Source organism: Corvus kubaryi, unplaced genomic scaffold (assembly GCF_017639235.1).
Source record: "Corvus kubaryi isolate FWS band 111438036 unplaced genomic scaffold, C.kubaryi_AGA036_p1.0 37308, whole genome shotgun sequence".
NCBI classification, from domain to species: Eukaryota; Metazoa; Chordata; class Aves; order Passeriformes; family Corvidae; genus Corvus; species Corvus kubaryi.
The window spans coordinates 14,328,518-14,350,563 of NW_024581096.1; the positions used below are offsets into that span (position 1 = coordinate 14,328,518).

Genomic DNA, 22,046 nt, shown 5'->3' on the forward strand with positions numbered 1-22,046 from the left:
GACAGACATAACTGGTTGATTCAGTGGCACCTAGGTTATCTTCCCTGAGAACAATATTGAACAAACCTGCTCTCTTCCAGATTTGTAAACTCCCTGACAAATGGTGTAGGGCAGTATTTAGAATAACTGATATTAACCAAGTCTGCCAAATTGATTCTGCAAAGATGCAGAGTATCTTTCTCATCCCAGTTTGCACTGTGACTGATCCAAGTCGGAGCTGCATTTAAAATATTCACAGTGTGACTCACTTGTGGATTATAATGGACTTTCATGTGTCCAGAAATGGTCTTGAGCATACAAGGAAAACATATCTGTAACTCCTCACAATAACTAACTTAGAGCTCATTGACTCAATGCCAAAGTAATCAAACAATATGTTTTCAATCTGCATATTTTAAAGTGAATTTCCAGACAAAATGTCTTGCTTTCTTTTCAATTTACATTTAATTTCAGGTCATGGGTAAAAGCCAATATGGAGATGCTGCAGTTTTCTAACAAAAAATTAATAATTATGACTACATTTAATAGAAAGGCAAACAAAACTAGATCCATGGACTCTACAGTGCTTTGCTTATTGCTTGGGATCGCTGAAAGTTAAGTCAATTAGAAGCATGTGATCTTTCTGGGGCAGGAGGAATATATAGGGAAGCATAGCAGTTGGGAGTTAAAAATTAAATGGTTAAGTATAACAAAGGAAAGAGGCAGGGAGTGCCAAAATCAGCAGGACTTAGAAAAGATTGTACATACAACAGAACCACCCGCCTCATTTAAGAATAGGTAGGAAGCCCAAATCCCACATTACCTCAGAAATTATGGGTCAGACTCTTCTAAGAACAAAACAGCATATGAGACTGTGAAAGGAGGCCTGAAAGCTCAATAATCTCTGGAAAAATTAGAGCTCCCAGTAAGGGCTGAGATTTCCCATGGCACCATGCCCAAGCAGCAGCCCATATACGACCAGAGACAAAAACCCACCCTCAGATCAGAGACTGGCTTTCACACGGGGCCACCTCTCTTCTCTCACATCCTGCTCCATCCTTCTCCCCCTCTCTACTCAGGGGAGATAGAAGAACCAGCAGCATCCCTGCAGGAAGTGGGAAACCACCACAAGAAAAGATGGTTTGGAAAAGGTAAAAGATGTGCAGAAAGTACAGATGCAGAAGAGGGCAGAAGAGGGCAGAAGTGTAATCTAATTTTAACATGCAAGGACATGTATTTCGCTAATTAAAGAACCTGATCCTGCCTGCTGGAGTAGGATTTTCTCTAGCTGGAACAAGGACATCAAAATGGTCTTCTGAGAGCTGCCAGAGTGGCTAAGCAGGATGCCAGTGATACGTGCAGTTATGTACCATTATGTTTTTAAGTGCAAGCTATATGAAATGTTTTGCAGCACTTTTGCTCTATAGAGCATCAGGTTTTAAGATAATTTTGTATTTTTTGAAGGATTGGGAAAACATTCTCGCGGAGTAAAACCTACTCACATTGAGCATGTTTTTTCCTCCTTCTAAATAAATACTTAGTCTGCTGTCCAGCAGACTGTGTCCTGCTCCTAACAGTGACCATACCTCATCTGGCATATCTAGATGATGAAAATGAAAAATGTTGTGATGGAAAATTGGATGAGTCTCAAAAGTGTTCTTGAGGGTCATTTTTATTATATCTAAAAATACACCTATCAATTATTTACCCACATGGTAAGTAAGAACACTCCATATTGAACACATTTTAGTGTGGTGAAGGACACCCACCCTGCTGCTGAGTCACATGCAAAGGCCAGGTCAGCTTTCAATAGAGATACAATCTGTGCATGTTCTGAGTTGAACTCTTGAGTCTCAAAGTACTGTGCTGTATCAAGGCAAGCTGACAACTCTTATGCACAAGTTCATGCAGGCAGAGTTCATTTTTCAAAAGTACCTCTATATTAAATGTCTATTTTGTATTTTTTCCATGTAAATAGATATTCATAGACATCAGATACTTTCAGGCAGTAAACAAGCCAAAGTACATGCAGTGCCATCAGCTTTATTGAAAATTCTTCAATACATTAACAACAGACTGCTATGAAATGTTTAACATCCATTCTAATGAGTGTTTTAATCTCATGAATGATTATATTAATTCTTATGTGACATTAATTGTTCAAACCACGGGGCCTTCAACTGAATATTGCAAAAGGTCATTTTCCAGCAAGATGCAGGCTGTTAACAGCCAGCACAACAAGGACGGCTGTAGGGCTGCTCCTCGCTGTGTCTGTCTGCAAGAGCCCAGCTGGTTCTCCAGGGGAGAAACCAGCTACAGGGGGATGTAAAAGCACCCTGCTGTGGGAACAGGTGCAGCTTATTTTCCCTGCACAGAAGCATTCCCTCTAATTTACCCATACATCTCAATACTTAGGAGATTCAATCAAACCAGCCTCCCTCAAACAAAAGCAAAGCCCAGGGCATAGAGCCAGGAAAATAATTTCAGCAAACAACATGTTCATTTCTTGGACACTTCATACATCAGACAGTTTTTCTTTGACCTTTTGACATTAGGGGTTCTGCACACTATGTTAGTATGATTTAATCAAATATTAGTTTCTCCCAAAATGTTTCTTATTTGTTGGCTTAACAAATCAATCGTACCCTTTTGACTATTTAAAAAACAAAACAAAACACAACAAAAAACTGAAAAACACAACAACAACAACAGCACAACTAAGAGGAAAAAAACCAAACTAAAAAACTCCACATACACCTATTTTTTTTTTAAAAAAAAGGAGGACACATTCAGTGTTACCAGAATGAAAGTATTACTGGAATACTTTGATATAGAGCTGTACATGTTCCAGCTACACAGCACAATCAGATTTCCTAGGCAATTGGTTAATGTCTATAGTTGGTTGAAGATACTTTTAAGATAACGTAACAAAAAGTACACAGAGAAATTAATTCTACTCAAAGAAGGTAAACAGTAATTAGCATTTCCTAATGTTATCAGTTTTGAGGAGATCCTATAATCAGCCTAATGGATAAACAGCCTGCAATGTGTAATACGCACATCTTACAGGATTTTAAGTAGAGGATAAAAGATTTGTTTAAATTATGAGACTTGAATTTTATTAATGTTGTTGCCAAAAGTAGATAACACATTCACAAGAGACATCACTGAGCTTTCATCTATTGTATGTTAAAAGCAGTGTTTCAAAAATCTAATTTTGCAGATCATCAGAGACATCAAGTGCTATGTTATTTTGCCATCCATGTTTTCATAAGCATAAAAAATGCAAGACAAGATAAGCAGAAATTAGTAAAAATATTTTTTCCATCCATCAACGCAGCATTGAAAAGTAATATTGAAGAAATTAGACATCAAGTACACAAACCTCTGGTGCATTTTGAAAGGCTACCAGTAGTACTGGTCTCCATCTATTTTCTCCCTCTTGAAATTTCATTAAACAGTAATAAAAATTATATTTAACAAAGGAAGTTTTAAGAGAACATAGTCTAATGTAGTCAAATAAATAAACACAGCATTTTCTTACTGGTATAAATATTACAAGGGCCTGACAATCTCAGGGACTTTGAACACATTTTCTGTTCCTATTGCACACAGGGACAACAGCAAGTTAAAGACTCAATGCCTGATTTCACTTCCTGGCATCAGAAGCTGCAGAGCAACATTTAGAGGAGGACAGCTTTTCGTAACTGCACAGAGATTTAAGTACTTCTAGTAAGAAATATTCTTCAGATGTACCATCACTTGATAACTGACCATAGAAGGAAATCAAGTACACTGAAAGAGGAAAAAATATTGAAAATAAATAAGTCTAACTTACAACACTGGGAGGCAGCACTGGGCAATGGTTTCTTCTGGACTTCCTCCTGAAAGGAATACTAAAGGAGGGAAAAAAAATAGGAAGGAACATAGACAGATAAGAAAGCAAATAGTAACTTTATGACAGCATGCCACACACAAGAGAAAATATCCCTAGTAGTATCAAAGTACAATATCTATAAGCATAATATCCATAATATATTCTCCTTTATAGCTGCATTTAAACACACTCCCAGAAGTCTCCTCTTTTCTCATGCCAAAATCACATGTTAAAAAGTGCACTTCTGTTTAAGGTAAAGTCTGCTTTAGAACAAGCACAGGCCCTATTACCAATTCTGAGACCTCCAATTAGACATCTGAAAGACCTGATTCTCCACAACTTAATGCCAGTGTGACAGGGAGCTCCAAACTGGGAATACGCCTGTTTATATCTAGACACTCCAGTACAGCTTTAACAGTTCAAAACTCATGTGGGCTCACAGCAACTCTGCAGTATGAGATGGAAGCAGTAAGGTAATTACTGTGCCTGGCAGGGCAAGAACACAATGTCTGCCCAGCCAGTACTTGCAAACTCTCCTGTGATCCACTTTACATCCAAAGTGAAGAATTTTTCATCTCATTTAATACTAAATTAGAGAACACTGAGGTATTTAAATTATTCAGCTTTGACTTTTTACAAAGCAGTTTGTTACAGCATCAAAGCGTTCCCTAGGGGAATGCCAGTGGTTTCATTTTGTTATTCTCTCCTATCTTGTGTTACATAGAGATATGAGAAAATTAGGACAATTGACCAAAATAATGAGAACAGTCTTTGCTAGGAAAAAAAGATCTGACAACAAAGGAAGTGGCAAACTTATCAAGCCGGTGCTGCAGCCTGTGGAAAACGCAGCCACCAGACAGTCTCTCCTTGGATTTGGCAGGGATTAATGACCAGTTCTGTGCATGGAAGGTGACAACCCGCAGACTTCCGCTGCGGTTATCTTCCAATCTGTGCTATTTAAAATGCACAAGGGATCCTGAAAGGTGGTTAGTCTTATCATCAGCAAACTGCCAACCCACTGAGTTAATCAGGATTGTGAAAACAAGAACTGCCGGATCTCACAGCACTGACTGGTTGACAAAGTGGTGAAAGGAAGTCTGCTGATGAGCAATTTCAGTAGCACAGGACAGCAGTGGGTTCTGAATTACTATCCTCAGAGATCCCAGAATGGCAGCAGTTTGTTATTTTTAAGGCATCAGCCCGACGGCTATAAGGAGTCCCAAAATGAAAATGGAATATTAAGTGTTTGTAGGAAGAGAGGCTGGAAAGCATTTCTGTGACACCGTATGAACTCTAAATGAACCTGCTTCTTGAGTACTCCTGTGCAGCTTTAGTCTGTTCATTCATCGTCTCAAACAGAGGTAGATGAACTTAAAACAAAGAAGACAAAGGCACAAAGTTGTCCTGTGCTAAAAAACACTGTGCAGACCAGGACTCTGCAGCCCAAAAGGTGAGGTCTGTAAAGCTCAGTGGCACAGACTGGATGCATGAGGATCAGTCATTTAATTTCTCCAAATAAACCTGCCTCCAGCTAGTTTCTCAAACACCAGGTTTGTTTGCTCAGAGCAATTAAGACATTTCTTCAGGCAATGTACAATTACGGTGCTGAATTCCTTTGCACAAACATAACTGACCTGGGTGCATTTAAAGGGCAACTGGCATCCACAAAAGAAACTCCACTGAGTGCTGCTCAACACAAGGATACTGCCTCTGGCTCTGGAAGTTCCCGAGCTACAAGTCACTGCCTATTAGGGGAATATGCAAGGAAGATCTCATCCCCTTTCTGGGTGGTTGGCAAATGTGGAGAACTTTAGAAGAATCACCTTAGGTCAGGCCCTGCACAGGTTTTTTTCTCCTTGGTCACAGGAAACATCCACAATAAATCTGAGACCACTAGGTCACAAATACAGAGATATTACTTTGTTACTGGTATTTGAAAAAAGCATGCAGTTACTGGTACTTGATAATGGTATTTGATAAAAGCATGCAGTTAAGCAAGCAATGCATGGCACTGCAGGAAAAGGAGAGACTCGGAAAGCTCAGGATATCTTTCAGCAAGTACCAGCTTGATGAAGCACTAGAGGGCACCTGAGCCTCGCTGAAGTACCTTGACTGCTGCTCCAGCCCACAGAAGCAGGGAGGCACTACACCATCATCACTGACAGGACGACTCAGACTGAGCTTTTCATCGACTCTTAAAGGCTCTCAAACTTCTAGGAAGGCAGGAGAGCCTGCCCTAAAGTCTTTTAATTTTTATCCGCCCAAATAATGGTCTGTCCTCAGTCAAAAAGAAAATCCACCTTAGTCTCCTTCATCTGCACAGTAAACCAAATCACTGATATAATGAACAGAAAAGAATAGATGAAGGATCCCAGAACAAAAACCTCCTAAAGTCATTGCATTGGGAGAATATTTTGCAAGTTATCTTGCTATGGAAACTCTTGCTATGGAAGGAGACTTGTCAAAGAGTTTTCACCAGCACCATGTTCTTACTCGATGTTCAGATCAACACATGAGTACTGGGCTTTGTTAAATTCTTCATTCCTGATACAGGTATTAACATGTTAAATCTTGTTCTGCAAACAATATGAACTGCCTCTCTTAAAAATAAAAAAAGTAACCTTTATTTTATAGCTGCTTAGCCAAGTACACACTAGAGCCCGGAAACCAAAGTCATAGCTAGCATGTATTCTAATACAAGATTCATATAAACTGAGCTTTTAACAACTGCATTAGGATAAAAGCCAACAGCTCCAACAGTCCTCAGTTCAAATAAAGATTCAATATTTTGCTTTGCATTCTTCAAGGAAACAGTCAACTGCAAAAAAGTCCTTTTTGACTTGATTTCACAAAAAGAACCTGCCACAGCCGGTCAAAAATGCTTTCACTCTCTACTCTGGTAAAGCATGGTGTTGCCTTTTCTTTGAACATATTCACATCAACAAAACATTATTCGAGCACTTCCAGCATGAAGAAAAGTATTCCTCTCCTTAACACTAAAGAGTACACTTGAGAAAAGAGTTCTCCAAGTAGTTCATGGAAGACTTGTAAATAATCAACATTTAGCAGTTACCCTAATCACAGGGATCTAATACAAAGAATAAAAGCTAGTTATAAGACATTCAGGGCTAAATTATTCTTTCCGTTTAGATATTTACCTCATCATCTCCCAGTGAATTTACTTGTTCTAATTTTCTGGTCCAGTATCTGGCCTCGTCTTCGGGGATATCTAAGTCAAAAGAGTAAGTCACACCACCTTATTAACCAGGCAACTTTGTATTCATCACCATTAGCAGTACAGATCACATGCACAAAACCCACATATGATTTTGAAGAAATAGGACTGTCTTACGTTAGCACTCAGACGGAAAATAAACATTGTAAGTAGTAGCACAGTTCAAGGGCTTACACTGCTTTCTTGTTTAAAGCTGATTAACCAAATGCACACTTACACAAAGGTAAGAAAGAGAAAGACAGACTGGTTCACATTTAATTCAAGTATTAGTTTGATGGAGAGCCATTTCACAACAGTATTTTAATACACTTGCTTATGCTTGATAACACATAACAAGAGCCTCTCCTGGAGGCTTTTTGTAACCTCAGCAGAACACGGGCTGCCCTTGAATAGCAGACCTTATGCACACCAATAGCACACCTCCTGGAGTAACCCAGATTAGGTACCAAAAAATAAATGGTCTCTTATTTCTTTGCCAGCAATAAGCCAAATCTTTTGAGTGAATCAACAGAGTTACAGGCAGTCATATTCACATGAAAGCACATTCTTACTTTTACATCACACTGCAGCTTCATTGTGAAGTGAATCACAACACTTTTACCGTCTAGAGGAGCTACCAAGCTGACAGCAAGTAGAAAGCATTATCACTTTTATTTTGGTAACTATTTTCTTTTTCACACTTTGAAGTAATAGAGTGTCCTAATGGAACACTGACTTCTGCCACTCAAAATTTCCCCTTCCAAAGCACATGCCTGGAGATGCAGATAACCTGCTGTGAAAAGCTTAACACAAAATTATTTAGGGATGGGGTGGTGTGAAAACATTGGAAAAGAAAAAAAATTATTTGGGTTTCTTTTGTTTGGGTTTTTTTCTAGCCACTCAACATTCCTGACTGTAGCAACTTCTGAAATCTGGCTATTTATGGCCTGAAACTGCACTACTGCAGAAACTTCGAAGCTCACAGAGGAAGGAAATGGAGGGAGTGTTCCAGCTAAAAACACTACCAGCCCTGCAAGCTGACAGGAAGATAGTGCTGTACCAGTTCAGCTGGTTTTCCCATCTCCTGCAACTCTTTACATTTTCAGGTGGCCTCAGGAGGAGCCAAGAAGTTTACATCCAAGAAGTTTGTTTCCCTGCAATGAACTGTACCCCATGGACACCACCACAATGATACAGTAAGCTATGCACTGGCAAGAATGGGAGAATCAGGGCAGGGTGGCCTCCTGATGAAAATGTGATTCCAAAAGTCACATCTGCTCTCACTCCTCACAGAAAAAAAGAACAGGATTTATTGGCTTTGAGGGAATGTCTCTTCTACATGTGTCTTCTCTCAGCCACACAAACCATCATCTTATGAAGGCAATGACCCCAAAACACTGCAGATAATAGAACATGAACCACTCTTAAAAGGTACATGCCAGATTTAGTGGAATTGCAAGCTTCAGCAGTAGATATTTCCTTGGACTATGAATTCATGTCTACATCTCTGTAACAGAAACACCGCTGAATTTTTATGCAACTAATCTCACCCACACAAGGGGTTAAAATACTCCCCACTTGAGAAAGTATTATGGAAGCTTAGTATCTGTCTCCAAAAAACCCACACTAAGTAGAAAAAAAGACAACCCATTTCTCCTTGCTTGGAGGGAGACCAAAATAATTTATTTTAACCAAGACACACAAAGCCAGCTGCTCTTTCTGATGTACATTACTTTGTTGTTAAAACCTATTAGAAAATAAGGTAGGAGAAACATGAGAGAGTCTTCCACAACTACAAGAGTTGTAGAAATACATACATGTTTTGATCATCAGGGCTGTGGATCACAGCTGCACAGATTTATTAGATAGTCTCTGCACAAATTAGGGTTGGCATTCAAAGCAAATCTGGACAGAACTGATCTAGAAAGAATGCATTAGTGAACTGACGAAGTTTAGGAGGACAAACTCCAACAATGACCTGAAACAATCCAAAAATTACCACAAAGCCCATGGAATTGTCTTGGAAACACATCACTTCTCTAAGAGATAAAGAAAAACTCATGAAATGAGAATTAAAGGTCAGAGCCCGAACCACTCAAATCTGGAGCCTGAAATCAAGACTAAAGAGATTGAGGAGGGGTGAAGCAATGATTACCATCAGCACGGCAAAAATTGAGGATGTCTCTTAACACTTTCACATACACCATGGTGCAGCGGCATGCCCAGGCAACAAAGAGCAATACTTGTCTCTTGGATTTACTGGTCCTGTCTTACATCCCAGATGCCCATTTCATAAACAGAGCTATCAGATTTTTACTGCAGGATTCCTGCTTCTATTAAAACAGCTGCTTATACAAGTCAGAGATAAAAATCAGCTATTGTCTAGATAACAGCTGCTTTAAGGACATCTTCTTGATCTCAGAGAAACTCTTGTCATCAATACTAATATCAGTAAAATTACTGTACAGCAAACTTTAAATATGAAGCAACTGGCCTGTGATCCTGAGTCAAGCTACCTGCTCAAAAGAAATGAGAAATTCTATCCCAATGAGATACAATTTTCAATTTTTTGAGGAAGCTTCCATTACATTTCGCCTCAGTCAGTGGTTTCGTTGAAGCTGCTTCTTTGGAATGCACAGAGTGGAAATCCCTAGTGCAGAGACCACAGACTGCTTGCAAGGCCACATCCACTGCCGAGCTCCTGCATCACTGCTCACCTTTTGACTACAATGGAAATTACTCCACTACCTTAACTGCTGCTACAAGATAAAAAGATGAACTAGTCCAGAGAGAGGCCACATGATGCCATCTCAGGACTCCACACTTGGTGAACAAAACAAGCAAGGCCATGTGTCAGTGAAACAAAACTGCTGAAAAATAACAGAGAGGAGAGATGGGCAGATAGTTTCAATAGCTTTTGGTGCTTATTAATTTGAAACCAACAAAGAAACACTGCAAGCTTTACTGTCCTTGCCCTTACTGCCATCCTCAGCTGGAAGCTGAACCCCATATTCTCCAAGCTCCTGGCTTTCTGGGCCTGAATCTGTGGGGTCCATAAGCAGACAGAGACAAGGCAATAGATGGGGTGGAGGATCAGTAACTCCCACAGCATTACTCAGGATTGAAGGCTCCAAGCTAAGCTGAAGAGAGATTCCTGGGGACATGAGCAGGGGTGTGGGTGGAGGTCCCAGCTCTGAGGCTGCTCAGAGCAAATAAGCGTCCTGGAATTGGTACACAGCAGCACAGTGACTCGTCAGAATGAGGAAGGAAATAGAGGAGAATTTGGTGCATCCATACAGACCACTTCACTCAGTTAAACTCCCTCAAGTAGCTAAATATGACAGCATTCCTGCTTAGAGACCTCTAGCTTGGCAACAACCAGGCATTTCAGCCCTAAAGCTTTTCTTCTCCTCAGGTTTGGTGGTCCTTGCTCTGAGCCTTGCACATCACCTTGTGCCTTCTGAGTTTTTCCAAGCTAGCAAGTACTGGGCTGGTGCAACACCCAGCTTGGCAGGAGTGAGAACAAGAGCTGAAATCAAAAGTGATACCCTCCCCACTTTCCTACAAGTGTTCACCTAGCTTCCCCTCTTCCCAGCTCCAAATTCTTCCCTTTCCCAATGTATGGGAATCTTCACAAGTTCTCACTGAAATGACTTTGCTGAACTGAGTTTTTCTTTCTGTTCGGTTCCCAAGACACTGTAACGAAGCACATTTACCCCACTGCATGGTTAGATGCAGAGCAGCATGCTCCCAGCCTGGGAGTGTTGAGAACACTAAAAGCATCTTCACTCCAATTATGAACTAGAAACTGCCTGGCACAGAACCAAACTGCGGTAGTTTGGGAGCCAAAAGCATTTTTGAGTACTGCATCCTGTGAGGGATTTGTACACAGTCACTGCACTTCTAAAAAAGAGGGACAGAGTAAAATTGCTATCAAAGAGAACAATTTTACACTTGAAAAGAAGCATCCTGAAAAGTCTGTGCCAACACACACTCACTGCATCAAAACAATAATAAGATTGTCTTCTCCCTACCAGAAAATTTTCTAAACCAACCAAGGAAAGCTGTATCCCTTCCTTGTCTGTCTTGTTCCAAAGAAGAAACAGATAGGATCAGAGGAGAAAGTGGCTCCAGCCTGTCTTGGCTAACAACCACTTCTTGCCATGAAGAAGGCAGTTTATTGCTACTTTTAAAAGACTACCAGGCACAAAAATGCTTCTCACCCCAAAGGTTAATATCAACTCTCACTAATGTTTCACATTTCCCGTCCTCTTTGTTGCAGTTTCATAGCAGAGGATTTTCAGTTGTTCTGTTTCTGAGAGACTGAACATTCAAGAACATGGGGCTGGCAGAGAGCATGAGATGACAGCCTGGTCCCCAGCACTGCAGGCCATCATACAGGTATGCAACACAGAAGGGCCCACGGATCTGCCCTCCCCTGTACAGCATGTGCTGAACTCACACTAACTGACCACAAGGCAACAGCTGCATCTGGAACATGCAGTGGGACACACAGGGGACATATGAAGGCCACCATCAATGTTCTTTGTCCCATTACAAATCTGGCCATTGACAAAGTTTAACTCCTGCATGACCTCAGGAAAGCTTATCTTCTGTCACCAGGAGCAGAGACTAAACTCCCACCAGTCTTTGTTAGGAGACAACTGCTTCCCAACTCCAAGCCTGGTAAATACTTGAAAACAAATTCATATGAAAAAAAAAAAATTTAAAAATCCCTAAGTTGCCTTCATCGTGTACTACTACTATGAGCATCAGCATGTTTTGCATTAATTTCAGCTTTAGCGGTTGCCAGTCTCCAGAATACCAGGAGACGAGATACCAGGAATGAAGAACCTTGAATGTATCAGGTGGAAGCAGAAGCAGCAAACTAATACAGGATAAATATAGTGCAAACAACAAACCAGTTTCTAAATCTCTTTGCATACCCGATCATGTTTTACATTAATGACTTCAGCTTTTCTGGTTTTCAAATTCATTTATTCTCTTTTACAAACCCTTAAAAACCTCTCAAGCTCCACCTAAATACAATGAAATATTTTAAATACATCAAATAACCTGGAGTACTGCATCTGTGTGCATCTAAACGAGACAGCAGCCAGAAATGATAGAAAAATGACAGAAGCACAGCCAAACAGGAGAACACACAGGTTTTTTTAAAGCTGCTATCCCAGGCAGCAGTGTTTTACCCAACTTGAAAAGCAGCACAAGCTGTACATGAGCCCACACATCACTCTCATTCTCATGTATCTACAGTAGCCAGGAGATCTTCACCTGGGAAACGAAACATGATACACAATGTTCCTAAGTGTCACTCCAAACCTCCTGTTATTAAAATCTTGCCTCTACGGCCCAGCTGCTGACTTAAGAACTTCCACAACACATCAGTGATCCATTTAGTTCCCTGTGTAGGTTTAAAGCAGCAGTTCCCAACTCCTATGACAGAGAATTTTAACATGTAGGGCACTAAGAATCCATATTGCTGCCATCCAGCTGAAGGGAACTGACTTGCAAATCCCTTGGGAGAGATGCAGAGGCAGTGCTGTGAGCTCCATGCACCCCTCCAAGTCCCACAGCACCAGGGCAAGGAGACAGAGCCTAATCCATGGTGCAGAGTCCTTCTCTGTCCCAGAGATGATGGCAGAAGACACTTAGTCATGGTTTGAGGGGAAACACCACAGGAGAGGGTGACATGGGTAGATGCCAATTTCTAGAGGAATATCACACACCCTTAGCGTCTCCTGCTTTTCAACCCGCTTCTGACCTTGCCATGGCACCTCAGACTGAAAATGGAGATCAAAGCAAAAACTGCAGCACTCTTCAAGAGAAGAGCACCCTTTGAAGAGCTAACTCATGCACCCATTTTTTTCCTAGACATTATGCAACCCTGGACAGGCAGACAACTTTTCACATTCTAAAACAAAAACCCTTCAACACAGTAATATGGAATCTGTGTTATTCCACTATTTCGCATGGTAAGCAAAGAAATAAGTAATAGGTGTGCTTTAAATGATCAATTGTGTCAAAACCAGAAGAATCAGGAAGTCTTTTTACTTATTTACTGCTCTGAATGAAATTCTACTTCTCCAAATATAAAAATGTAAAATAGTAGTATAAATCACCCCAAAATAAACAAAGAAAAACTCCTCTGAGTATAGTAGTAGGGAGAAAACACATGATTACCTGAAGTATTTTGATTTTTAAAATTCAGATGTTCTAACGCATCTACATGGAATCTGTTTTCTTATACTTGAAAAAAATACCTCAAAATGCAAGCAGTCCAGACTATGAATTGCAGAACAAAGCAAATTCTCTTTTGGACCCTCTCTGAATACAAAGGGAGACACCAGAACTTCATTTTGTTTTAAAGCAGTAACAGTTTACAAGCAAGCATGTCAGAATGAACTTAGATGAGAAGGCAGTGGCTACAAGCCTTGCCTTCAGCTCTGTGTGCTTGTTCTGTCCCTCCCAGAAGCCTCAACATTTGTCCCAAAGAACCAAGATTTCCTTGTGAGGTGAAACAGGCTTGTTCCTCCTCTTGCATAACAAGTAATTTCAGTAATAAACTTCCCATGGGCAGCAGCAGTGAAACACCAGGATATTTCCATGGGGAAGAGGGATGGCTCCTGACCAACATCAGACAGCTGTCAGGACAGCTGTGGTGTCAGGGTACCTCCTCCCCTTTGCACACTGGACTGTAGTTAAAGAGCAGTGCCACTACATCTACAGAACACTGCTCCCCCTGAGGTACATCCATCCAGGGGACTGTGCACTCACAACACAAAAGACAATTTGTACTGACTCCCCAACTGCAGGGCAAAGGCCTGCATCCTCCCCTCCACCAGGAAGCGGGGTATGAGACCCACAGATGTCCTAACTTCTTCCCACAACAGATGAACAATCCTGACAGGGGCTGACCAAACGCCAGTGCCTGCATAACTGCTCTACCTCTGCTTAGAGCACAATACAAATTGCTCACACTGACTGGGGCTTTGCAGCAAAAAGGATGCACCAGGCAGAGGGAGAGGGATGAGCCTTACAATGACAGAACACTTTGAAACACTTCAATGCTCCGTGCATGAAAAAAAAATAGCACAAACCCCAAAAACATCACCTCTGTTCTTGATCCCAAGCATCAGGTGAGAGCTGGAAAGAGAAGTTAAGCCTGGGATGCATTTTGGCTAAGGACTTACTTTTGGGGTTTATTTGGTTTGGGGGTTTTTGTTTGCTTAAGTAAAATAAAATTTTAAAATTACATACAACTTTACTTGACATCAGTTTGCTCCAATTAGCTGCTTTTCCATATTCTGTATTTTTCAACCACAAGTAATTGCCAGAAAGGCAGTTCTTACAACATTAAGTTATTTATATACTCTGCTAATGATGATGTTCAGGAGCACTAAGCATTAAAGTTTCACTAACTGAACTGCACATGTCTGAGAGGCCTACGTGCATTCACCACAGAACAGCTCTAACAACACACTCTGCCTCGTCTACAGTCAAATTTGTCTAGATTCAAAGAAGCAAATGCTCCCTGCTTAGGAAGAAAATGTGTGAACACAATCCTGAAACACTATCAGAAGAAAAAACTGCTGCTAGTCTAAATATTCCAGCACTCAGGGACTTTCAAATATTTCGTACTTATTCAGATCTTTTTACAAAGAAGCCAAACAAAAAATGAATACCAGCCACATGACCTCCACTAAACTACACTGACAGAACTGAGAATGAACACAACTTGATTATAAACCTCAAGTTGTTCCCACTTTCTCTCCACTGTCAGCATCCTGGGTAAGTTATGGAAATGTACTCACCAAATGGTAATTCAAATCTTGTGTCCAGCAAAATTTTATGAGGAGTTGGGTTTTTGGTTCCACAGATTTCATCATGTTTCATTACAACTTCTGCCTCCAGCGTAGACCACTCCCCAGGACCTTCCTATGAATCAAAATCCTTAAGTGAACAAACATTCAAGTCTGAAGAACTTTATGCACCAACTCTCACACATTTGCTAAAAGAGTTCAAAAAGAGCTTTACAACATTATCAACTCTATTTTAACATCAAATTACATCCATTCAGCATGCACTGGCTTTTTCCTTCAAACTGGATTTTTTCCAAATCTCAGACGCATCTACCAGGGCAAGCACCAAAAAGAAGTACTGCCTTCTCAGTGGAACTGCAAAGGTAAACCCTCAAAGGCAGGACTAAGGAGTGCCTGGACAGCAAGAGAAATTGAGCACCAGCAGACCTCACAGCCACACTGCAGGGCACCTCCACTCTTTTCCTTTTATGGAAAATATAATCTATCTCTCCCTGTTCAAATCCAATAATCTCCTAAGTAAATACCCTGAAATTTGAGTTAAAAATGCTTAGCTGCAACAACTGCCAAACTCAGTAGTTAGGGTAGTCACAGTCATTGGCACATCCTACTTCCTACTTCTGTCCATATGTATCAGCACAGGTAGACACCTTTTAACATTGCAACCAGAAGCCGTACGAAGATACTGCAGATATGCTCTGGGCCTATCTTGTCAGCTAGAAAAGGCAGAGGTCTTTAGCAGTAAGTCATAAAAATCTGAGCATCAGACTAAGCAGTCAGTCCTTAATATTTCAGACACTTGTCTGTTATGTGCTCCTAAACAGATCAGGCCCTAATTCTTGAGTCCACACAAGTGAAATGACCCCTGCGTAAGCTCAGTTGTGATCTCTCTTCAAAATCAAAACCAATGTGATGAGACAGCCCTCTCTGCTCACTCAGCCTTTCTGACTTTCCAAGTGGAAGTTTTGCTGAGGAGCTGAGTCTGGGCTGCATCAGGCCAGATTTTTAACACATTGATTATCAACACTGGAGCAAATAAAGGTTCTCTGTCAGCTTAACCTCATCAGATTGGTGAATGGCCTTCAGAGCAATCCACACAGTCCCAACCAGGGTGTCCCATATCAGTCCTTTGTTCCATACTTCCACAATTAGGCCCAGGTCCAGCCGACTGATCTCACTGCAAGAAAAGTAAAGGCAGCACAGATGAGAAAAAAGCAGAATACTATCTAATTTTGTTTAATGTTCTGCATTACCACCATGACTATACCACCGAACTATTTCCACAGAGCTGTGTCAAGCTACACAGAGCTCCTGGAAGCGTGTAGCTGAGGCTGCTCATACTCACAGGGAACACCAGTTTCTAGTAATTCACAGTTTAATACTAATTACACAAAGAGTGCAAACTAAAACCCTGAACTATGTCATGCATGAACTCCCAGTTGGGAACTCATCTCTGCAGCTATGTACACAGGAGGAGGAAGTGTACCTTGGACCAAAACCTAGAGGTGAGCTATTCTTTGTCATCAGGCACCCCATTTCTAACAGAGTGGGTGTCTCCCTTGGCAGCACAGCAACACAAGTGTACTCTGGAAGGTGCAAACATGCCAATACTTACCTGTGAGTGGAGCTACTCCGTGCCAAAAGTAACAGTCCCAAATCTAACATAGCTGCATCAGAAGCACTAACTATTGCTCGGAGCTCTGTTGCACCACTTCTTCTCCAGCACCAGCTACTTCCACATGGCCACTGAGTGACAGGTTCTTGGAAATACTGATCTGAAGGTTTTCACAAACATCTCTCCTCTCATTAACAAAAGGATGCATCTCAAATTTGCTCCTTCTCAGTGTTTTATAGCATTTATGCCTCACTTTTGCATGCTGGTTTATAACATGCCTACGTCAGAACAGCCTTATACATACACAGCAGACACGGGTAAAAACAACAGAGAAGAATCCTGAGCTGTCTGTTGATACCACAGCTGTCTCCCACTTATGAAGAAAGGCTATCCCCTGTAATTTTTCGATCTCAGGGCCTCCCTTTATTGCAACTGTTAATCCCCTTTATTTTAACTGTTAATGTTAAAAAGTAGCTATCTTGGACAGTCAGTGCTGCTGCCCTCTGCCCAAATATATCCATGTTACAGCTATCAAGGAAATTTAAAAAGCATTTTACTCCCTTATAGACTGTCACCACATCCAAAATAAGAAAGAACTGCTGCGATAAATCCAAGCATCCACTTGAACTTTGCCTCCTTCTTGCAACTAAAAGAGAACATCATATCTACAAGGTTCAAGACAAACCCTACAGCTACAGTAAAGCACATTAATGTCTACTTTAAATCCAAGTGCTTCTGTTCTTGTTTGAGATGCAGGAATTGAGGTCAAAAGTGTTCAGTATTTGGGTGGCTCAGTCTGCAACAGTTCAAAATCAAGCTCTTACAACCCTTCTATGAGTTTACTGCTAGCATCTTGTAATCAAGTCTCCAGCATCCTCTGTTCTGATAGGGTTACTCAGTATGGCCAACAGCTCTACCAGCACTGCTCTGCCCTCACCCTGCTTGATACTCATCTGATTTGCAGGCTGATGATGACTGGCTGTCTGCTGGTTGGAATACTGTGAGGCCAGAAAGGGAAGGGAAGGAAGAAATACTCTGTTTTCAGTCACAGTGTCAAACCACGTACTTTGCCTCAACATATGCTGTCAGAGCAAGATATTGGTCATGATACACCCGGAGAGAACTCCAAAGGACAGGTCACCAGGTTAGAATAATAAATAAAATGCATTTCTGTACAGTGGCTTTGATTGCCTTTGTGTCTCCCTTTCTCCACCTTCTGGTTAGATGCAGAACAGCTTCTAAGAACAAAAGAGCTGAGACCGAAATTTGGTATCCCTCCCTTTCCATACGCACAAATAAATAAAGGCATTTCTCACAACTTCAACACCAATTTAATCACTGCCTTCTAAACATCAGTTTGCACTTTCACTCGAGGTGTTTCCTGCAAATATGCAGCAAATACGCAGCAAATATGCAGTTCTTTTAAAACTCCTTCAAAATTCAAAGATGTCCCCAAGGAATACGTGGAAGTGCTTCACTGGTCTGGTAAATAACCAAATCTCAAACAACCCCAGAGCCCCAAATTCTGCAGTGTTACATCTCACAAAGAGTTTGGGGCAAAACCAACAAACACAGACGGGAAGCATTTTTTTGCTTTTAGTCTATTCTTCCACTATGCTTCATGAAAAAGGTAAACACTGCACAGACAGTAAAAGCATCCTTCCCTTGGGGAAACACTGCTGTGCTCAGAATCCTTTTCCAACTCCAGAAAGAAAAACAGCAAACTAGAGAACAGCAGTATTGGAATACCAGCGCTATTTCCCCTAGGACAACTTGATGTACACAGGATCATGCAAAACACATTCGTTCCCACATGTAATATATCTGTTATGAAGAGACACCAGAACTACTGTGCAGTTGCCTGGCTAAAGCAGGGACAATAATGGCGAGGTAGTTCAGCTAATATTCTGCTTCCATATCCCCTAGCAACTAATTATGGAGCGTCTCAGTGACCTTACAGCGCGCTAGCTAAGCTCCCAGCTGATACCAGAGTGCAGCTTCAGGAGCTGCTTGAAAGGAGGGAGGAGGAGCAACCACAGGAGCCTTCATCCAACACATGCAAGTGTTTTCCTTGAATCACAGCTGAGAAGTCTCCTCTGTAGCTGGCCATGTTTAAAGTCAGCTCCTGCCCACAGGATGAGCACAAATCACCAGCAAAAACAGTTAGTAGTTTGGGTATGGGTGTGTGATTTGGAGGACAGGTACAATTCCTTATCCCAGCCTTACCCAGCCCTGAATGTTTCACATCAGTGACAGCCATGGCCTCTGTCTGACCAGGAGCTGCAGAGCTGAGCAGATGGTGGTGTTCAGGAGGATGTGTGTTTCACCAGATCCCAAAGGACAGGCTCCAAACTATCTGTGCAGGAGAACACACCTCTCGTGCTGCTCCAAAAGCAGAGTGCCACCAAATAAGGGAGGCGGGAGCACAGCTATGATGGAAACACTGTACTGACCCAGGTGACCTCCTTAACCCTGAGGTAACAACCTGCCACTTTCAGCTGAGGAGAAACAAACTGCTGCTGGATTAGGAAACGTATTCACAAAATTCCGTGGGTGTCTCTTCGTACAGATACTATGTAAATACCTCAAACCCACTCAGAAACAGCAGCACTAGCTTTGACTCCACAAGAATACAACATCATTCCCCCCCATTTAGTAAATTTAGTTCAATTTGCCTTACAAAGCTATAGAAACAGAAGCAGATGCAGTATAATCAATAAGTCATTCATCCACCAGAAAAAAAAAAAACCAAACAAACACCATTCTAAAAGATACTGGGAAATCCTTGGCTACATGTGAGGTCTATGAGGACCAAAGCAAATCAGAAGTGCCAACTGCAGCAGAAACCCCGGAAAAGCTGGAACGAACTGGTTCTGCTGCTCCCAACTGAGGTAACCAGGATTACCGACTAGAGACCCTGCATGCACTAACAACAGCCCTTAATTGCCCTGACCAGCCTCTCCAGGGGCCGACACCCTCTTCCCACGCCCATTTAAACTCAGCTATGGGCCTTTGGTCCTTGCCTAAGCTGTGTTGTACGGGCGTGTGTGTGTCTCTCGAGTTTACAGGCACAGCTGTGCATATACTGGCCAAGGACAACATCAATCCAGACCCAACCTACACAGTAACTCCCCAGCTCAACCTCACACTTGGCTCCTCACTACAGATCTGACTGGCAACTGCCAGTCCATGGCACCTGCAGAGACAATCTCCCAACACACATCCTCCACCACAGGACAATGTGTACAACAGGAAAGAAAATTATTTAGGTTGTAAGTATTTAGGCTTATTTACCCAAATACTCTGATTCATACACACACGAACAGCTCTGTATGAACACCAGGGCTGCGGAAGGATCCAACCATGAGCACCTTGTGCTGTGCACCACCATACTTACAACATAAAATCCTGTTCCCAGCAGGGTTGGTCACCTCGCACGGCCACTGTCGTGCTCTTCACATTTTGCACTTTCAGGGTCACATACGTATTGAATTTATCTGGGGAACAAGACACAAAATGTTATCTCCATCATTATACCCTTTCATCACATCACCTGCAACACTGCAAGGTTTTCAGTTAGTAGAGTACATCCAGAGAGACTCCAAATGAAAAGCCCGTACGGAAAGATACCATTGGGTTTCAAAAGTCAAATGTTCAAGATGTTTTTCACCTGCACCAAATTTTCAGTCACAGTTTTTTTAGAAATCCAAGCACAAATGAACAAAAACACGCAACTGTTCATTTGCAGTGACACATGGACAAAGAGTGTAAAATCCTAAAGAACACACTTAGTATGATGCTGCTCCTGAAATGCAGACAAGAGGAAAAAGAGACAGTCTGAAGGCACAGGACCCATCATGAATACCAAGCAGAGTGAAAAACAAACTCGCAAAACATACAAACAAGAGGTTGGGTTGGTCATACCACATCTTCCCTTCTGACTCAGTTGCTCTCTCAGCCCCAACCCAGTCTTCCACCTATCAGTCCACAAAGAACTTTACAGGCCAGTCAGGGGCAGAAGAAAAATACGGACTTATTGTTAAGTGTGCTGAAACTGACCTGACCTAGGAAAACCACATTACACTCACATCTTGACAAGCCGGCCTCTGTTTAGATGTTTTGCTTTTTATTTTAAATCTGAAGAAAAATTCTGGAAGAACTTTTTTCCAAGCAGCAAAGCACAGACACATTCAAAGTTTGAATATCAGCACCCAAGAATGAATAAACTCCCTTTTAAGGGGAGTTATCACCTCAGGCCTATCCATCAGTTTCAAACAGCCTGGAACAACATGCTAAGTACCCAGAAAGCAGTGCACATATTTTAATACTTCAATGTTCTGCTGCATCTATTCCCAGTGTTTGATCTCAGTCAATTTTAATACTGTCAAAATTTCCCATGGAAAACAAACATGTAACAGCCAACGTGGCTTTACAAAGGGGAAATCAGGGCAGACAAATATGATGACCTTCTATGACAGGGCTAAAGCACTGGTGGATGGGGCAGAGTAACTGACATTGCATGGACTTACGCATTTGACATTGTCCTGAACAACATCCTTGTCTCTGTATCAGAGCGCCACGGATATGATGCATGGAGTACTCTGTGGATAAAGAACTGGCTTGGCTGGCCCCACCCAAAGACTTGTGGTCAGTGATTCGTTGTCCAGTTGGTGACCAGTGACAAGTGGTGTCCCTCAGGGGTCAGAACTGGGGCTGATACTGTTCAGTATCTTTGTTGGTGACAGGGACAGTGGGATCAAGGGCATCCTCAGCAAGTTCACTGATGACACAGAGCTGTGTGGTGCAGTCACACTTGGGAGGGAAGGGATGCCATCCAGAGGGACTGGACAGCCTGGAGAGGTGGGACTGCGCAAACCTCATGAAGCTGGTTGATGAGTAACTCAACATAAGCCAGGAATGTGTGCTTGCAGCCCAGAAAGCCAAATGTATCCTGGGATGCATCCAAAGGAGCATGGGCAGCAGGTCAAGGGAGGCAACTCACCCCCTCTACCCTTGTGACATCCCACCTGGATTACTGCATACAGTTCTGGTGACCCCAACATTGAGAAGGACATGGAAGTGCTGGAGCAATTCCACAACACTGGTAAGAAGAGTGGAGCACCTCCCCTATGAAGACAGGCTCAGAAAATTGGGGCTGTTCAACTTGAAGAAGAGGTTATGTGGAGATCTCACAGCAACCTTCCAGTATCTGAAGGGGCCTACAGGGAATCCAGAAAGGGACCCTTCATCAGGGACTGTAGTGATAGGGAATAATAGATACAAATTGAAAGGGGATATTTAGTTAGATATTGGGAAGAAATCCTTTATTGTGAAGGCGTTTATTGTGAACACTGGCATAGGTTCCCCAAGGAGGCTGTGGATGCCCAGTCCTGGTAGTGTTCAAGGCCAGGTTGGATAAGGCACTGGGCAACGTGACCTAGTGGGAGGTGTCCCTGCCCATGGCATGGGACTAGATCATTCTTCAGGTACCTTCCAACTCCTTAATATTCTACGATTGTATGA

At 41.9% G+C, this 22,046-nt stretch overlaps 1 protein-coding gene across 4 annotated transcripts in view; it reads right to left on the reverse strand.

Moving 5' to 3' along the window:
• Positions 1-22,046, reverse strand: part of UNC13B (unc-13 homolog B) — a 206,048-nt gene that overhangs the window by 157,088 nt on the left and 26,914 nt on the right. For all 4 annotated transcript variants that reach the window (XM_042028646.1, XM_042028645.1, XM_042028644.1 and 1 more), the window contains exons 3-7: positions 19,921-20,020; positions 15,968-16,085; positions 14,903-15,026; positions 7,015-7,085; positions 3,818-3,875 (exon numbers count right to left, since the gene is read on the reverse strand). In XM_042028646.1, coding sequence (XP_041884580.1) covers positions 3,818-3,875; positions 7,015-7,085; positions 14,903-15,026; positions 15,968-16,085; positions 19,921-20,020 — 471 coding nt within the window. The remainder of the gene's footprint in view (positions 1-3,817; positions 3,876-7,014; positions 7,086-14,902; positions 15,027-15,967; positions 16,086-19,920; positions 20,021-22,046) is intronic.